Raw genomic sequence first — 17,073 nt, 5'->3', positions numbered from 1 at the left:
TTGCTATTCTGCTTTGGAGGAAATGCCAGGATGCTTCCTTCCAGCTGAACTGGCTGAGTCGAGTGTGCCTGGGATGGCGTGGCAGCCGAGACAAGGCGCGTCTTATGGTTTGCTTACAGCCCCGTGGACTTCTCAGGCCATTAGGGGCTCTGGGGTCAAACAGACCGAGGGCCTGGCCCCCGGCTCAGCCCTTAACTTGGGCAGTGCTTCCACCCCTCTGAGCCTGATTTGTCACCCGTAACAACAGTGATGGTGGCACGCTGACCTTTTAGGGCTGCTGAGATGGGAACAGGACAGGCACTGACCCCTCCTTTTGAGAGGGAGGGCCCCGCTTGCTGAGCTGCCCCACTTTGCCTGGGTGATGGGAGCAGTGGGCAGAGCTGCGGGAGGGGCTGCTGGGCTGAGATGAGTGGGACTCCGGGGAGACACAGGGAAGCGCTTAGGTCATTTTTCAGGGTGTCAGGCAATGTGCTCTCCTTTGACATTTTTAAAGAAGTTACAGTAAAGATTTAAATTCCTTTCCAATTTTTCTGGGTGTCAGCCCTTGTCTTTTCTGGAGCCCCTGGTGAACGCAGGCCCTGGCGCATGGTGGTGCGTCTCCAAGGTGGCCTCTTCCCCGTCATCCTGCAGAGGGGACTGTGGGAGGATGGTGTCCAGTGGGACTGCTGGTCTTCCTGGCCTGGCGAGCCTTGCTTGGTGAGCGGAGCAGGACTCGTGCTCTGAGGCGTGCCAGGCTGGGCATCAGTGCCCATCTGGGGTTGCAGCAGTGCTGTGCAGAGGCTGACGCTGCCGCTGCCCTGAACAAATGCCCATCCTCTCAGGCCTGCAGTGTCGGCCAGGGGTCACCCAGACCTGGACCAGGGACACTAGCCACTTCCCAGTGACAGAGTTTTGTTCCCCAGGCTGCCTGGCCAGGGCCTCCCTGCTGACCCCCAGGCCTAGTGACATGCTTTGGCCCCCAGGGTCCCTAGAAGGCCCCGTTGACAGTCTCCTTGTCCATACCCATTTGCACTGCTGCCTCAGTTCACAGAGCAGGAGTGGGGAGCAGCCCTGGCCACTGAGGCCTGCCCATCCAGGCCTTTCCGGGTCCAGCTTCACGCCCACTTTCAGGATGGAGCATACCCTGGTCAGAGGGGGAGGCAGGTCCCTCCCTCCTCCTAGAACCTTCCGGAAAGCTTGCTGGGTCCCCAGAATACCTGCCTCGGGAGAGTCTTTCTCATCCGACTGTCTGATGGCCGCATCTGGAGCCCTGAGCCCCTTAACCCGAGGGGTGTTGGTGGACCGAGTCCCCCTTCCCCAACTAGCTGTACCATCTTGGGGAGCCCTGGCCTCTCTGAGCCTCTGTTTCCCCATCGGCAGCATGAGTAAAGTAATCCCTGCCATCGCCTACTGGGAGGAGGCCTGAGGTAGATCAGGGGCGTCAAGCCCACCCGTGGGGCACTGGCACCAGGAAAGGGTCCTTGGTGGGGGTTCCTGTCATGGCCCCACCCTTCTTTCCCTCTGCAGCTGCCAGTTCCTGGGCCCGAGCCTGACGCAGCCCCACTCCTGCAGTGACCGGTGACCCGGGCAGGGCCACAGTGGCCTCTCCCGTGACCTCCGTCTTCTGGGCCCCGGGCCTCACAGATGCCTTCCCTCTTTCTGTCCCCCATGTCTCCAGCCGAGCAGGGCTGGCAGCCACGAGAAGGCACCTGGGCTGGAGGGCCCAATGCCAGCCACGCCTGCCTCCCGTTTGGAAGCTGGCAGCTGCGTTGCCTGGCAGCCCGGGACCCCAGACCTGAGGAGGGCTCCCTGCGGCGACCGGCTCTGCAGCCTCTGCAGCCCCTCTCCTTCAGCAGCAGGGCCCTGCCGGGCCTGGGCCCCAGCCCCTCCTCTGCAGCCGCCCGGGGCCTGGAACTCATTAGCTCTTTTTATAACATCCATCTGCTCTGCACTGAAGAATGGCCCCGAGTCTCTGTGCTCCCACCCTGGGTGTGAGAGGGAGGGCTGCATACAGACGGCGATTGTGTGAATTGCGTGTGGCGTCCTGAGGGCAGAAGCCCAGGCATGCTGTGTGGGTGAGCTCCCCCCACCCAAGAGCCTGGAGGGAGTGGGTGCTGAAGAGCATCAGCGGGCAGGGCTCGCGAGTGAGGGAGTCTGGAGACTGTTCCTGTGAACCCAGAGCCTGTGGGTTGAGACTGGGGGTAAAATGGGGCTTCGCCCCTCCTGGGCACTCTGGGCTTGCAGTCCTGCCTTCACTGATGCAGCTGCCCCCTCCCCCCCCAGGAGTGCATCATCGATGAGGACTGCGGGCCCAGCAGGTACTGCCAGTTTGCCAGCTTTGAGTACACCTGTCAGCCGTGCCGGGACCAGCAGATAGTGAGTGTGCCCAGAGGCCTCTGGGGCTGCAGCACCAGGGCCATGGGGGCCCAGAAAAGGGGACCCAGGGAGAAGGCCAGCAGCCCCACAGTTCTCACCTGGGCTTCCCAGAAGCCTCCTATGGGGCCCCATCCTGTCCATGCTTGGAAGAGCCTCTCCATGATGCCCAGTGGGGCTGAGTCCTGGAGTGACCAGGAAGTCACCCAGGAAGCCATCTGCAGACCTGCTGCCACCCCCCCCCCCCGTGCCCTCTGGCCCCATTGCCTGCTTCATGGATGACAGAGGGGGAGGCCACACACCTGTCCCTCCCCTGGGGGAAGACCCATCCCAGCAGACACAGCCAGCAACGCCTTCCCGGCCTGCAGCCCAGATCTTTCTCCCAGTCTGCCCAATTGGAGAGGGAGGCCCGGAAGAAGCCAGAGCTCCTCCCTGATGGAGGCTCCACAGAAAGGCAGGAAGCCAGGGGAGCGGGGACGCTCCCTCCACCCAGCACATGTTTTCGACAAAGCCATATGGCTCGCAGACTCTTCTTGTCCTTTTTCATTTTTAAGACAATAATGCAGCGCGATGACAAGTTTGGAAAGTGGAGGGCTTCTTCCTGCCCCGCCCGGCCCCGTCCGTGGTTAGGCAGCCGCAGTTCACCCACCTGGCTGCCCGCTCGGTGCTATCACTGAGCACAGCCGTGGGAACCCACTTTGCTGTCCAGTCGCCATTCCCTGTGAGTGACTCCAGGCCCGCGGCGCCCACGTGCCCGCCCCATCCACGTGACCTTCCCAGGCTTGGGCCTTCATTTAATCGGCTTATCAGAATCACGCTGCCGCTTGCACCTGTGGGCCATAAGCCACCTTCCTTCTTGAGCTTCAGGACCTAATAAAAAGGAGGCAAGGCACAAGTCTGGGGGGGAACCGCAAAGGCACGCTACTGTCCTTTGCAAAATCTCAAGCTGCGTAGGAAGACTCAGACACATGACTCCCCCCAGGGGCCATTTTTCCAGTGTTCTGACCCCTCACCTCTCACCAGCCCAGCTCCCACCTCCGCCCTCTTGACTTCCTCTACAAGCCTCGCCCCCCTAGGACCTCAGTTCCCCCCTCTGTACGATGGGAGGATGTGGGTTTGCCCACCTGGGTATCTTCAGGCTTTCCTGGTGGGGGATGGCGAGCCAGCGGGCTGTTGTGTTCCCCACCTCTCTGCAGCCCTGCACCCGGGACAGTGAGTGCTGTGGAGGCCAGCTGTGCATCTGGGGTCACTGCACCAAATCGACCACCAAAGGCGGCAACGGGACCATCTGTGACAACCAGAGGGACTGCCAGCCTGGGCTGTGCTGTGCCTTCCAGAGAGGTGGGTGGGTTCCCCTCGGGGTGCAGGGCAAGCCCTGCCCCAAGGTCCCCCAGACTGGGCTTCCTGGGGCCCCATCCGTGCCAACAGCACCTTTTCAGAATCCTACTTCCCAGGCAGGCTCCCAAATGCTCACCCAGTGTGTCCCAGCCCCACAACTTCCGCCTGAGTGCCAGCCCCACCTCAGGGGGAAGAACATCTCTTTTTTTCCCTATTGATGCCTAGAAAAGTTAAATTCCTTCAGCATGCATGTGCCAGGACAGGAGGAACACCCCAGATGGGTGGGGTTCGAGCAGCCCCTCCCCCAGCCCACCCCACCTCATTCCCTGGCCCCCCTCCTGCTCCATGTGAATTGCCCCCTTCTACTCCCACCCTCCATTCTCACTGCCCCTCCCAGGGGAGGTCGCTCAGGCACTCTCCTCTCCCACAAGGGTTTCTGAAAACTTCTCCCTTAGCCCCCTCCCTGGTCCTCCTCCCCCAGCCCCTGGTCCACCTGGTACCTGCTGCCCCAGCAAGTGTCCTCAAGGATGGCTTTCTGGGCCTCGCTCCTCTGGATACCTCTGCAGTCGCTCCTGCTCTGTCACTTCAGTTGGACTCCTCCGTCCGCCTTCCAAGGCCTCGGCTCACCTGGCCTTTTCTCTCCGTCACTCTTCGGCTCCTTTGGGGCTCTCACTGCCCCAACTTTTCCCACCGAGCCCAACCCCAGGCCTTGGTTGGTTCTGTGCCCCAACCTTGAACGCCTTTCTTCCACTCTTCATTTCTCCAGACTTTGGGCCTTAAAACCCAGCACAAGCCCACCTCTTCCAGGCAGTCCTCCCTAACTGCTCCAGCCCTCCCAGCTTGTTGCCTCCTGAGCCCACGCTGGCCTTCTGGTTTTCTCTCATTCCACCTCTTCAATCCTAATGTCCACTTTGGGGTTCAGGGTGGAAGGTGGGAGGCTGTACCCCATTTCTCTGCTCCCTCTCCTGGTGCCTGCCTGCCTGGTGCTGGGTGCACAGAGGTGACTCTCTTCTGGTTCTAGGTCTGTTGTTCCCTGTGTGCACACCCCTGCCTGTGGAGGGTGAGCTCTGCCACGACCCTGCCAGCCGGCTCCTGGACCTCATCACCTGGGAGCTGGAGCCCGATGGAGCTTTGGACCGATGCCCATGTGCCAGTGGCCTCCTGTGCCAGCCCCACAGGTGAGGCCTCACCTGCCCTCCCTGTCAGGGGCAAGAGCGGATGAGATGCCACCCAGTGGGGAGGCAGGAGCAGGAGCAGGGGAGATGTGGATTCAGGTTAGGGTAGGTTTAATTTGAGGTGTCCTTGGGTCTTCCAGATGGAGGGAGGGGTCCGACAGCAGTCAGGTCTATAGGACCAGGGCTCAGGGGAAGGTGTGGCCAGGGGGTACAGAGTTGGCGCTCCTCTGGGTGGTGGCTGAAGCCTTGTGAGTGGATGACCCGGGGAGAGGGTGTGGAGGGAGGAGAGCTGAGGGCTGAGGAGGGAGCCCAGGCCCATCACAGTGAAGGACAGGCTGAGAAGGAGCTGTCAGAGAGGAGGAGGGAAACCAGGAGAGGGGGCCGCCAAGGTGGAGGGCCCTGCCGACCGGGCAGGGGCTGCCGAGAGAGTGTGAAGCATCAGGCCTGTGCCGTGGCCTGTTTCTCAGTGCACATCTTACTGGACCTCTCGGCAGCTGCTACTCAACCTTCTCTCCCAGGAGAATCCAGGATGGCTGGGCAGACAGAACTCCCCCTCCCTGCCCCACGAGGCCCAGGGCTCCCACAGGCGCAGCAGTCAGGGGCTGCTCCTTCCTGCCCCCAGATGGGCAGGGGGCTGAGAGGGGCACCGCAGTGCTGCAAACTCTCAGACCCCGACTCCTCTGGGATGCTGAGCCCTGGCGAGGCAGTCACAGGAAGACAGACCTGCAGCTAGAGGTGGGGGAGCTGCCCCTGGAGTCCCTTCTCCTAAAGGGACCCTCCCTCAGCAGTCTTCTTTAAGGTAAGGTGTTGACAGGAAGTTAAGACTCCTTTGAAGAGATGTCAGAGGAGGCGTCGTGAAAGTGAGACCCGGAGACCCGCAGACAAAGGGCGCTGCCTCTGTTCCAGGCCTGGGCCTCACGCCCAGGCTCCCCGATGTTGAGAGCCTGGCTTTGCCCCCGTGGCGGGGACATGGCCCTCGGCTGAGCCACAGCCCCCATCTCTCCCCAGCCACAGCCTGGTGTACGTGTGCCAGCCGACCTTCGTCGGGAGCCGCGACGGAGACGGGGAGAGCCTGGTGCCCAGGGAGGCCCCTGGCGCATACGAAGACGGCGGCTTCATTGAGGAGGTGCGCCGGGAGCTGGAGAACCTGGAGAGGAGCCTGTCGGTGGAAATGGCTCTCGGAGAGCCCAGGGCCGCCTCTGAGCTGCTGGAGGGAGAAGAGATTTAGATCCAGGCCTGTTCTGCGGGTAGACGTGCAATAGAAGTAGCTAATTTATTTCCCCAGCCGTGTCCTTTGGGTGTGGGCTCACCAGGCTTTCTTCCATGGCCTCTTCCAAATGCACTGTCCCTCTGGCTAGAAACAGAATGAGATCCTGCACACTCGTCCAGCTCCCTCAGACTGCACAGCACGCACCGCAGTTCTGCTGCCTGGGGAGAGATGGGGTGGGGAGGCTGAAGGCAGAACAGAGCTGCTACACTGGTCCAGATTATTGGCCACTTTGCCTCTGCTGGTTGGCGGATGGCACACTGCATTTTGGTCTACAGCACCTCGAGAATTGCTGGAGGACAGGGGATGGAAAAGGATGCAGAATTTCCCCGTGATGGGTTTTGGGGAAATGCTGATTCTTATACTTGTGGAGAAGAGTGCTCTGCTTTGCAAACATAAGCCTGGCGAAAATGCAACAAGTGAATTTTTCATGCAGTCCTTCCCACCGCCTAGGCAAGCTGTGCCTTCAGCTGCTGCAGGTGACACGTTCTGCTCACTCTGTGTTCCATGCATTCGTCCCCTCAGCAGTGTTACTCCGCTCCTACCTCTGCGCTGGGGCAGCAGTTTTATGTCCATGATCAAGTCATGCTCTCACCACAGCCCGGTGAAGGGCGCATTGCTCTCCCCATCTGTCAGGATCTCGGAGGCTCAGGGATGTCAAGTTGTTTGCCCAAGTTACACAGCTAATGAAGACCAGAGCAGGATTATCACCCAGGTGTGACACCAAGCCCAAAGCTCCCCACCAGCCTCAGTGCCACCAAAAGTACCCCCTAAAAGGAGGAAGGATGAGATTTTTCTTTGTTTGAGGCACATTTGGAATTACCGTCAAACTAGTTCGCACATCCCTATAAGATTAAACTTCTTCTGTTAGAAATAGCGTTCTCCCCAGTGTGGGGGCGGCCACCATTCTAGTGGAGACAATGGTACTGACACTGTTCCCTATGGCAGTTAGTTACATTACTAACTTTAAAGGTGCATGATGGAACATAATATATAACTTGCCAGAAACGGTACTTAGGTAATTGTCAGGCCAGGATTGTAAATGAAATTTGCAAAATTGCTTACCAGCAGCTGAAGACCATTATCATCCACACGGAGGAAATCAAACAAGCAAGCCTCCATGAAATACGGCTGTAACATCTAAACAGAGCCCTGACTGCATGCTGTCCCACAAATGAGATTTTCAGGTGCCATGGACCGTTTCCATCATGTATTCATCCAGAGTTATTAAATTTTAAAGTTGCACACGATTGTATAAGCATGCTTTCTTTGGGTTTTAAATTATGTATAAACACATATGTTGCATTTAGAAATCAAGCATAAATCACTTACTTAAACTACTCTTTTGTAGTTCTTGGACTTATTATTTCCTTTTGACTTTGAATAAATGTAAAACACTTTCAGCCAGAGAAAATAAAATAGAAATGACCTGCATTGTCAAAAAAAAAAAAAAAGTCTCTTTCATATAAGTAAATTTTCCAGACGACTGAAGCACACCTGTTTTAGCATCAAAATACTTAGAAGGGTTAACCCTTTTTGGACAGAATTAGCCTTAAGAGTGTCAACGCATCACTGTCTCCTGAAAGAGTAAATGCGTGTATCTGCCCTTTTCTTGGGTGCCCTCTCTAATTAGTGCATTTCTGGGCCATGGCACAGTAAGAGCTTCAGGGACTGTGAGAATAAAGCTACTTTGTATTAAGGTCAGCTGGGTGGCAGGGCCCAGATCAGGCAGGCTACCTATATTAACTCATGTAATCTTCCTTGACTCCATGAGTATTTGCTTCATTTAACAGATGAAGAAATGGATGCTCAAAAATGTAAAGTGATAGAGTTGGAAGTCAAACAAAAACAGTATCTAGTACAGTATGCCCAGGAGACACAGAATTTTAAGACCATATAGAGAGCTGTTCTCTAGTCAATGATGTCAAAAGTCATCAGGACCACTCTGCATCCTTATTATTACTCGGCAGATACTTAGTGAGAGCCTGCTCAGAACCAGAGGCTGTGATATGGTCTGGGGGTGCCAAGGTCATCCAGATAGGGTCCCTACCCTGAAAGCATCACAGCCTGATGAAGGAGATGCACCAAACCCAGCACAGACAAAACAGAAGCAGTCAACCCGACATGCGAACAGAGTGTTATGGGAGCCTCAAAGGGGCACTTGGCTTGGGAGAGCTGGCTCCCCCTGGCATCCTTGAAGATGCCAGGAGTATATCCAGCCAGAAGGAACAGGAAAGGGCATTCTGGGCCACCAGCAGAGCGAGGGAGGCAAGAAGGAGGGATGGTATGTAGGGGAAACTGCAAGTAATTCACAGTGGCTGGAAGGCAAGGTAAATCTGAGCGTTTGGAGAAGATGCTGAAAATTATTTCATTCAGAAAATCTATTGAGCACCTACTGTATGCCAGGCCCTATATTAGGTGCCAGAGAGACAGTGATTCAGAGATAAAACTAGGTCCCCCCCTCCTGGAGTTTACATGCAGGTATATCATCTTGCTCCACTTTCTTCCCATAGCCACAAAAATGTAGGAACAAGAGAGGCTGTGCAAAATCCTTGGCTGAAATCCACATGTAGAGTAGCCGGTGTGTATTCTAATGAACTGTGGTAAGGGTTACATGGAGTCTGGTACTTGAATCTTCCTGCCCTTTCTCCGGGATGCAGAGTTCCTGCCGTGGAAGCCATGGTAGACGCTGGCGTTTCAGCTCCCCAACCGCTAGTCCCAGCCCTCTTTCCTTGCCCTTCTCCCACCACCAGAGCCTGGAAAAGCCAGCCCCCCCCTTGCATCTAGGGATGGCCACGTGGCCCAGTTCTGGCCCAGGAAACGTAAGGGGAAGGCTGCCGGAGAGTTTCTGGAAAGGATTTTCTCCAAGTCACAAAACGAAAGAGGCATACAGGACGAAGGCCCTGCCCTCTGCCCCTTTCCTGGTTGCCTGCCTTAGAGCACAGAAGCTTAAGATGTGCCGTTTGGCCCTGCGGCAGCCATCTCGTGGCCACGTGATCAAGATCAAGGCGCGCATCAGCAGGGCTGCATTGTTCTCTGGAGGCTCTGGGGAACCAAGCCAGTTCCCTGCCCTTTTTAGCCTCTAGAGGGCGCTCTCATTCCTTGGCTCCTGGCCCCCTCATCTTCAACGCGGGCAGTAACAGCTTTGGCCCTCCGTGTGTTCTCTCTCTGGTTCTCTGCCGCTGGGAAAGGTTTTCCACTTTTAAGGACTCATGGGATTAGATTGGGCTCACCTAGATAATCCAGAATAATCTTCCCATATCAAAGTCCTTAGCCTTACTCACGGGTGCAGTCCCTTTTTGCCATTTACCGTAAATATTCACAGGGTCCGGGGTTTAGGATGCAGACATCTTTCAGGGGCCATTATTCCACCTACCACGGAAGGATAAGACTCTGAGTCCTTGATGACCTTGAAGAGGAAAGCTGTGCTGCTGTCAATCATGTCTGGACTCCTTTTTAAGTAGACGACCAATATTATCATAGATAAAGTTGCTGTTAGTCTTTCTGTTATTTGAAGCCCATGGCATTCCTGATACAGGAGATGCTTGCATGACCAACAGTAGCCAAAAGGGGAACAAGGTACAGTTTTATCAATCCCAGCCCACCGGCTTTCCCACCCCCAGTGTAGAGCTCTGGAGAAGCAAGATTGGAAAGTGAACAGCTGGGGCGTGTGCTGCGGCTCTGAGTCTGTCCCCCACCTTCCGCACAGAGGAGGGGTCGGCCTGTCCGCCACACGGCCTCGGACTGAACTGGAAGAGGCGTGTGACCGGGCAAGAAAGGTCGCTGCTGACTGTTCCCAGCTTCCCCTCTTCCTGTTCAGTTCCTCCTCCCTCTCTTCCCTCCCAGGACTCTGGCTTTTCCAGCCTCACTAGCCCGGTTCTCTGGGACTTCGACATACAGTCGGGGAAGCAGGCGGAAGGGTGAGAGTTGAAGAGAGAAGCAGCGGCCTGCTGTGGTGTGGGGAAAGGGGGGATCGAGAAAAGGGGCCCTCAGTATTCCTAGTCTGCTATCCCCTCCAGAGAGTCAAGACACGCGACTAGATACTTGGAGATGACTTTTGATAGCTCGACTGGGTTTCTAAGTAAGTTCAGAGGCTAGCAGCTGTGGAGCTGGGCACCTTGGCGCTGGCCTTGCTGAGAGGTGCCGTTTCAGCAGCAGACTAGAGAGGAGGGGAAAAGTCCCTTTTTGGGAGATTGCAGTGTTTGGAAAACAGGTTATGCCCCTCCCCGACCTCCCGCGAGGGAGGGGAAATTAGACTTATTCCTTCGGCTAAAACCTGTATGTGGGGATCTTTCAGAGAAACGCTCATAAAATTTGTATGGGAGCTATTGACACATCTGCTTGGAGTTGAGTCCTTGGCTGGTGGGACCTGCAGGGCATCTGCCTTCCAGTTACAAGGGTTAACAGTGACCAGACGAAAGGGGACAGTAAGCTCATCATGACCCTCAGGAGGCTGTGCATATATGGGATGTCTTCCCCTCCTCCTCACCTCTGCCACTGTCCACAGAGCTAGTGCAGGAAGGGGGGGGGAGTGAGAGCACTGAGCACACCTCCCCTCACCCTCCCAAGCTGAGAGCAGCACAGCTAGTGGGCACTGGGGGTGGGGGGACCTTTGAATCAAATGTCTGAAACTTGAACAAGATCCAATTGTTTTAATAACGCAAAGTGTCTTAAAAGTTATAGGATTGCACTTAGAGTTTGATAAGAGTCCACTTCCAGTGGGGAACTGCATTCAACAGAACATGGTTGGGACACTTACTGGAAAAATAGAACCACTGTGTATTTGTATCTCAACAAGTTGATACTCCTTCATTAAACAGGTTACTTAAGCATTCTAAGAGGCTGAAAACTAAGTGTGCCCACTGTACTGGGGGAAGGGGCAGGTTGGGAGCCAAGAAAGCAGAGGGGGAGCGTGGTTCCCACCTTTCAGGCAAGGTCATAGGGTCCACTAATAACTCCTGGCCTGGGGAATTCTCAGGCTCTGCCCAATCGGAAGACCTGCTCATCTGTACCATTACCTGGTGACGGGGAAGGGGTGGAGCATTCCTCTCCAATGCTTTTAGCCCTCCTAGCTTGGCCCCTAGTGATTGCTGCATTCTTTTCTAAACAGTCACACAAGCTTTAATGCACTCTTGATTTTGTCAAGTATTCTTGTTTCTGAAAGCCAAGTTTGGAAAATTCACACTCTATCTAACCAGATGATCACAGTACCCCCCCCACCCCTCCCCTTGGACAACACACAAGGAGCATCTTGATTACATGTACACGAAGCCTAGGTGGCTACAAGCTTTATTCGGGCCATGAACTCCCTTTGCAAACCTGATAAAAAACATTACTAGCCCCCTAGAAAACTGTACATACATACAATTTTGCATTTAAGGATTTATGGCCTTATAATGCTTTTGACTGCTAGTGACCAAAATATTGTTCTTCAAAAATTACACAGAATTATTTAGATGGAATAGTTTTATTTAGCAAACAGAAAACTTGCTAATTCAGATTATCTTCTATTCCATATACTCTAGACTACAATTTGCAAGTCACAAGTGCAAAAGAGTTGCTTAGGGTCTTCACGCTGAACAAAGGGACAAAATTCAGAGGGAGAACCACAGTAGCCAATTGAAAAGGAAATACTAGCGAGTGAGCCAGAATAAAAGATTTTATTGTATTCCATACATTCACAGGTCACTTCCAGATTTAGTAACAACGCTGCAAGGCTCTGACGCTGGGCCCTCGTTTAGCTTAGACCACGTTGTAAGTCTGTGGCTCTCCTCTCCCTCCTAGAAATGTGCCACAATACCGTTCAGTGCAGCCTGGCATCCAGTAGCTGCTTGACTATCTTCTAGCTGTGGCCTCGGTCTACCCCCATTTTCTCAAAATTTTAAAGTCCTTTCCATTTCATTACAAAAGAGATCGCCAAACACTAGCGTAGGGCTCCTTCACTCAGTGTTTTTATCTTAGCATGACTACTATCCCTTACTTACACTTCCTTAGTTTGAGGACCCTCAACTAGCAAACTTCTGTACAGACCAGCTAAACACGGCGTGGTCCCGAAACCATAGCTTTTGCTTCTTTGGCTAGAATGCACCCCTCGCCTTCAGCACTTGCCCAGATCTGTAGGTACAGGTTTCTCCCGCTATCCGAAAGTAGAGCGTTCCTATGAAACCTTTCGTAAGCCGCAATGGCATAAAGCGAAGCAGCCATTACCATTAATTTATATGTGAAAGTTTTTCGAGCATCCCCAGATCCAGAAAATAACCTACAAAATAAATCCAGATAAAGCACAGATGCTCACACAGTCAAAGCTACGGGGGCTCGAGGCGGAGACGCTAAGTGTAGTTCCCGGGGAAGGAGCTTGGCGGCGCCACTGGGTGCGCGCTGCCTGCCTCTATCACGGCTCGCTGCGAAACAAATGCTGAACGCTATTTTCACTTTTAAAAGCAAAAATCCTCTGGATTTCTTTTGGTTAGTGAAAACAGGTCCTAACGTAGGTCTTTTGTAAAAGCGAAGTGGTGTAAAGCGAACTTTCGGACAGCGGAGGAAACCTGTACTTGGTTTTCACAGGGCGTGCCTGACTGACACAAACCCATCTGCCACACGGTCAAAGCTCTTCCAAACCTGGGCGTGACCTGTGGGGAGCAGGGTCGCAGTTTATTGCATGTGGCCTGCGTCAGCCTCAGGAGATTCAGCAGATGAGTGATCCCCGGGCTCCACTGCCTCTGGGCGTGGGGCGCTTGATCCACATGTTCGTGCTCTGCCTTCCGGCTAGGCGCTCCCCTGGTTCTCTGAATCTGAGAGGCTGGCACGCATTGACCTCCCTCACTTCAGATACTGCTCCCGTCTCCACGAATCCACTTTGAGACGTTCACCAGCCCTGTACTGAAATCATTAAAGTGCAACACTGTGTTTCACTCTTTCAGGCACTGAAAAGCTAGAAGCTTTAAATTTTTGTTTTCTATAATGAAATATTTTCTTTACTCTCAGTATTTGTAATATGCCTGCAATTAGAAGCAGCAAACACAAAACAAAAAACAGGGCAGAAGGCACAGAAAGAGGAGCAGGTGTGAAAAGAATTTTACCATTTACTCTTATAGGAACACCAAACCAAGCCCATTTTGTTTAGAAATCGGCCTCCTCTGCTCCACACAGTCAGTCCTTGAAAGCAGAAACCCGATTTATTAACCCTATAGTCCAAGTAAGCAGGCCTGTATAGAACCAGAGAGCTGTCATGTTACATCAGAAAATCCAAGTGACCCAAAAGACAATTCACCGCAAATGCTTCAAGTTTCCCTCTGAGACCACCACCAATTCCACTACTGCAAACTCAGAACAGCACTTCAAATTCAGCAGAATGCTAGAGTTTACATGGAATAAAAATTAGCCAGAAAAATACCTTAGAAAAGATTTTTTCCTTATGGATTCCAAGAGACTTTTAAGATATTATGGAATTCTCAATCATTATATTCAAATTGCAGAGCCAACATCTGCTAATACTATTTTCTAATTATCTTTCTTAAAAGGAAAAAAGGGTAAAAATCTGATTGTGAAATATTGACAGGATCCTCCAAAGTTAAATATTAACATCTCTTCATCTCTCTTATGAGAACTTTACTGTAAACATACTTTATCATAGAAATAATTATTTAATACACATTACAAACTGTTATATTTAAAGAAAACAAATCTATTCTTAACCCAGATACTTCATCCACAAAAGTTTAATGACTAAAATAACACAACAGAATGAACAAATGTTTTATTGGCATGTTCATTGTTGTAAACAGCATCTGGCATGAAAAAGTTTTACCAAAACCTTTTTATTGATTTTTATAAATTAGATGGCATTTTCAAAATTTATGTAGAATTGTGTTCACTGAATAGTTGTATTTAGCAAAGCAAAAACTTGCCGATTCTGATCGACTTTGCAATGAAATCATGTTGACTGCATCAGCCTGTGCCATGACCTGACTTACCACCAAGTTTATTCAACACGATGTGAAAACGTTTTCCCCAAGTTAAACTACGTGTAACTACAAATCAACTCCAAAAATTAAAGTGGGACTTAAAGGGGTCTAGAAGATTCAAACGAAGTAAATCTTCAAAAATAAATGTACAAAAAGAAAAAAAAATTGAAGCTGCTGAACAGAACCACCTCATTAACAAGGGCAAATACAATCGTATGGGACCCAGCACTGAGGAGCCTCACTGAGGATTACATTTAAATAGACTGCTCTACTTCTCAATGGACACAAGTGTCGATCATGAATGATATGTGAAAAGAACAGCCATGGGAAATAGCTAAACTGCAATTATGATAACTCAATAGGATCAATTTTATTTACATGCTGAATGAACGAGTGAAATGTATTCTCCACATCCATAACTTAAGTACAATCAGTTATAATTACAATATTGCAGCAATGTGAGCTACCACCTGCTGGGTGCCTTCTAAGGGAAACGTTTTGATGTTCCAGAATGTTCTTAATACTTCACAAAAAATGAAACAAAACACAACTTCACAATTCTTTACTGGGTTACGGCTGGTTCTAAGAACTCTTTCTTCAGCTCCTATTTTGCTGCTTTCCAGAGTCAACACACGTTGCATTTACTTCCAAATTGTCAATGAGGTAATGTGTGTATCAGTGAAATAAACAGAAAATTCATTCATTCATGGCCTTTGCACAGCTTTTATTATTAAGCTATGAGCATCCTGTTTGAGGCTAGTTTGACTAGCGGCTATGTGCACATTTGTCCTCAATAAAAGAAGTTTACTCATTCCCCTTCCCCCTTTTCTAGTAGCAGGTTTTGCTTTTTGTTTTTTGTTTTTATTTTTTTGCACATCCCTTTTCACTTTACAGTACATTTGACTATAGTGCACAACATGATTCCAAGTTACAACAGTGGCCCATCGGGCACTGAGCTCTTCTGATTGGTGAAGGGCAGTCCAATCAGTGCTGGTGTCACTGGGTTACCCCAACCACGTCCGGCCGTCATGGCACTACACAGTAGCAGTGAACCGTCTAATTAAAACCAAAATCCCTCAGGGAAAATGCTCCACTAGCAGTCAGTCTTGAGCCAGATCTTTATTTGGTGCTCCATCCAGATATATTTTGAGTGCTTTCTCTTTCCGAGGTGAGTACGTTACGCGATGTCCTGTCTTCTGCAGTCGACTGCTTTCTTTTTTCATCAGTTCATTTCTTTGCTCATCTGTCAACTCCATTAATTCTTCTGTTTTATCCCTACATTTAAGACATTAATGACATATTAGACCAGTATAGCCATCTGCCTCTATTCATTTATGCTTCAGTGCTATAATGCTCCTCGGTGAGAAAATGAAATCTGATTGTCACCAGTGAAGTTAAATAATCCCATATACCAAGATGTCCTAGATTTCTAATGTGTTTATTATATTAACATAGCACTCACTTCTGAAAATGGCATGGAATAATTTCCATGTTATCATTAGTATAAGGATAGCTGTCATTTATTGACCATCTATATGTAACAGGCACCATGCCAGTATTTTAAATGCAATAGCACTAATTCTCATAAAATCCTGGCAGGTTGACATCACTGTCGCCATTTTACAGATGAGGAGCTAGGTAAATAACAAAGCTAAATCTGACCCCTTTGTCTGCCAGGCTCCAAAGAATATTCTTTTTCCTCTGGATCTGTGTTGTCCAATACAGTAGCCACTAGCCACAGGTGCCTACTAAACACTTGAGATGTGCCTGATCCAAATTGAGACGTGCTGGAAGTGTAACAGACAGACAATATTTCTAAGACTTGCTACCAGAACAAGAATATAAAATATCTTATAAACGATTTTTTATACTGATCACATGTTGTAATGTTAACATTTTGGATAAATTGGGTTAAAATATTTTATTAAAATTAATTTCACCTGTTTCTTTTTACTTTTTAAAATGTGACTACTAGAAAATTTCAAAATGTAATGTGTGGCTCTTGTATTGCTACTAGTCAGAGCTGCTCTATATCATAACAACAGTATAAAGGTATTTATGGAAAACAAGACATTTATGCATAACAAAAATGTTTTATATCAGCAGAAATAACAAAAACACTGTGAATGTTACCTGTAGAATATGACTGCACCATCATCACAGATATAAAGAGGCCAGACATTCAGGGTAGAAACTTTAGGATTCCAGTCCAAATCCTGATGAATATCAAGGACAGAAATATCACAGGGAAAAGTTCCTCTACCCTAAGGAAAAAAAGAGTGAATGAATAAATCATGCCATTAGCCATGTTTATTGAGCACTAGGACCCAGATGCAAACATTCTCAGAGCTTTACCTTGACAAACTCAATATCTTCCAAAGGAATTCCACTGATTTCAGAAAGCTGTAAAAGGAAACATTTTATATGAGTTCATTTCAAAAATAAATTTGCTTAGAAAAATTATATTCCTTTTATCCCAGAAACATAGAAATAGCTTTTTTTCCAAAGAAGTTATATATTTGATATAAAAAATTAGAAACAAAAGCAGAATGCCATGTCCCATAAATATCAATTTTGTATATTCCTTCCAGACCTTTTCCTAAGCATATATAAACTACATACACACATTTCTAAAATACACAAAATTCTATTTATGAACTATCTCTATACAACAATTGTATACAGCCCACACATAACAGGATACAGAGTAACTCATTCTCCTCAATAGCTGAACAGTACACCCTTTTATTTCCTGCTGATGGACACTGAGCCTGTTTTTAATTTTTCCAGTTACAATGCTATACTGTATACCTTTATGAATATCTTTGCATATTTCTGCAAATATTTCTTCAGACTGAATTCTTAGATGTGGAATTGCATATCTGAAATGTTGATAAACAATGCCAAACTGAACTCTGAAAAAAATCATATCAATTTAACCACTTATCACAGGTGTGTGATATTGTCTGTTTTCCCC

The 17,073-nt window shown here is 50.0% G+C and overlaps 2 protein-coding genes across 4 annotated transcripts in view; one reads left to right on the top strand and one right to left on the bottom strand.

Annotated features, from left to right (window-relative positions):
* DKK3 (dickkopf WNT signaling pathway inhibitor 3) overlaps nt 1-7,377 on the top strand; it is a 41,919-nt gene extending 34,542 nt beyond the window's left edge. Inside the window, exons 5-8 of the mRNA XM_058545991.1 lie at nt 2,263-2,355; nt 3,549-3,693; nt 4,712-4,868; nt 5,874-7,377. Of these exons, the coding sequence (XP_058401974.1) occupies nt 2,263-2,355; nt 3,549-3,693; nt 4,712-4,868; nt 5,874-6,093 (615 nt within the window). The 3' untranslated portion in view covers nt 6,094-7,377. The remainder of the gene's footprint in view (nt 1-2,262; nt 2,356-3,548; nt 3,694-4,711; nt 4,869-5,873) is intronic.
* A 4,396-nt stretch (nt 7,378-11,773) lies between these two features.
* USP47 (ubiquitin specific peptidase 47) overlaps nt 11,774-17,073 on the bottom strand; it is a 120,103-nt gene continuing 114,803 nt past the window's right edge. For all 3 annotated transcript variants that reach the window (XM_058545988.1, XM_058545989.1, XM_058545990.1), the window contains 3 exons: nt 16,452-16,499; nt 16,230-16,360; nt 11,774-15,371 (listed from right to left, as the gene is read on the bottom strand). In XM_058545988.1, the coding sequence (XP_058401971.1) occupies nt 15,197-15,371; nt 16,230-16,360; nt 16,452-16,499 (354 nt within the window). In that variant the 3' untranslated portion in view covers nt 11,774-15,196. The remainder of the gene's footprint in view (nt 15,372-16,229; nt 16,361-16,451; nt 16,500-17,073) is intronic.

Source organism: Diceros bicornis, chromosome 7 (genome assembly GCF_020826845.1).
Source record: "Diceros bicornis minor isolate mBicDic1 chromosome 7, mDicBic1.mat.cur, whole genome shotgun sequence".
Lineage (NCBI taxonomy): Eukaryota > Metazoa > Chordata > Mammalia > Perissodactyla > Rhinocerotidae > Diceros > Diceros bicornis.
The sequence above is the reverse complement of the archived record's forward strand: the minus strand, read 5'-3'. Positions and strand labels throughout refer to the sequence as shown.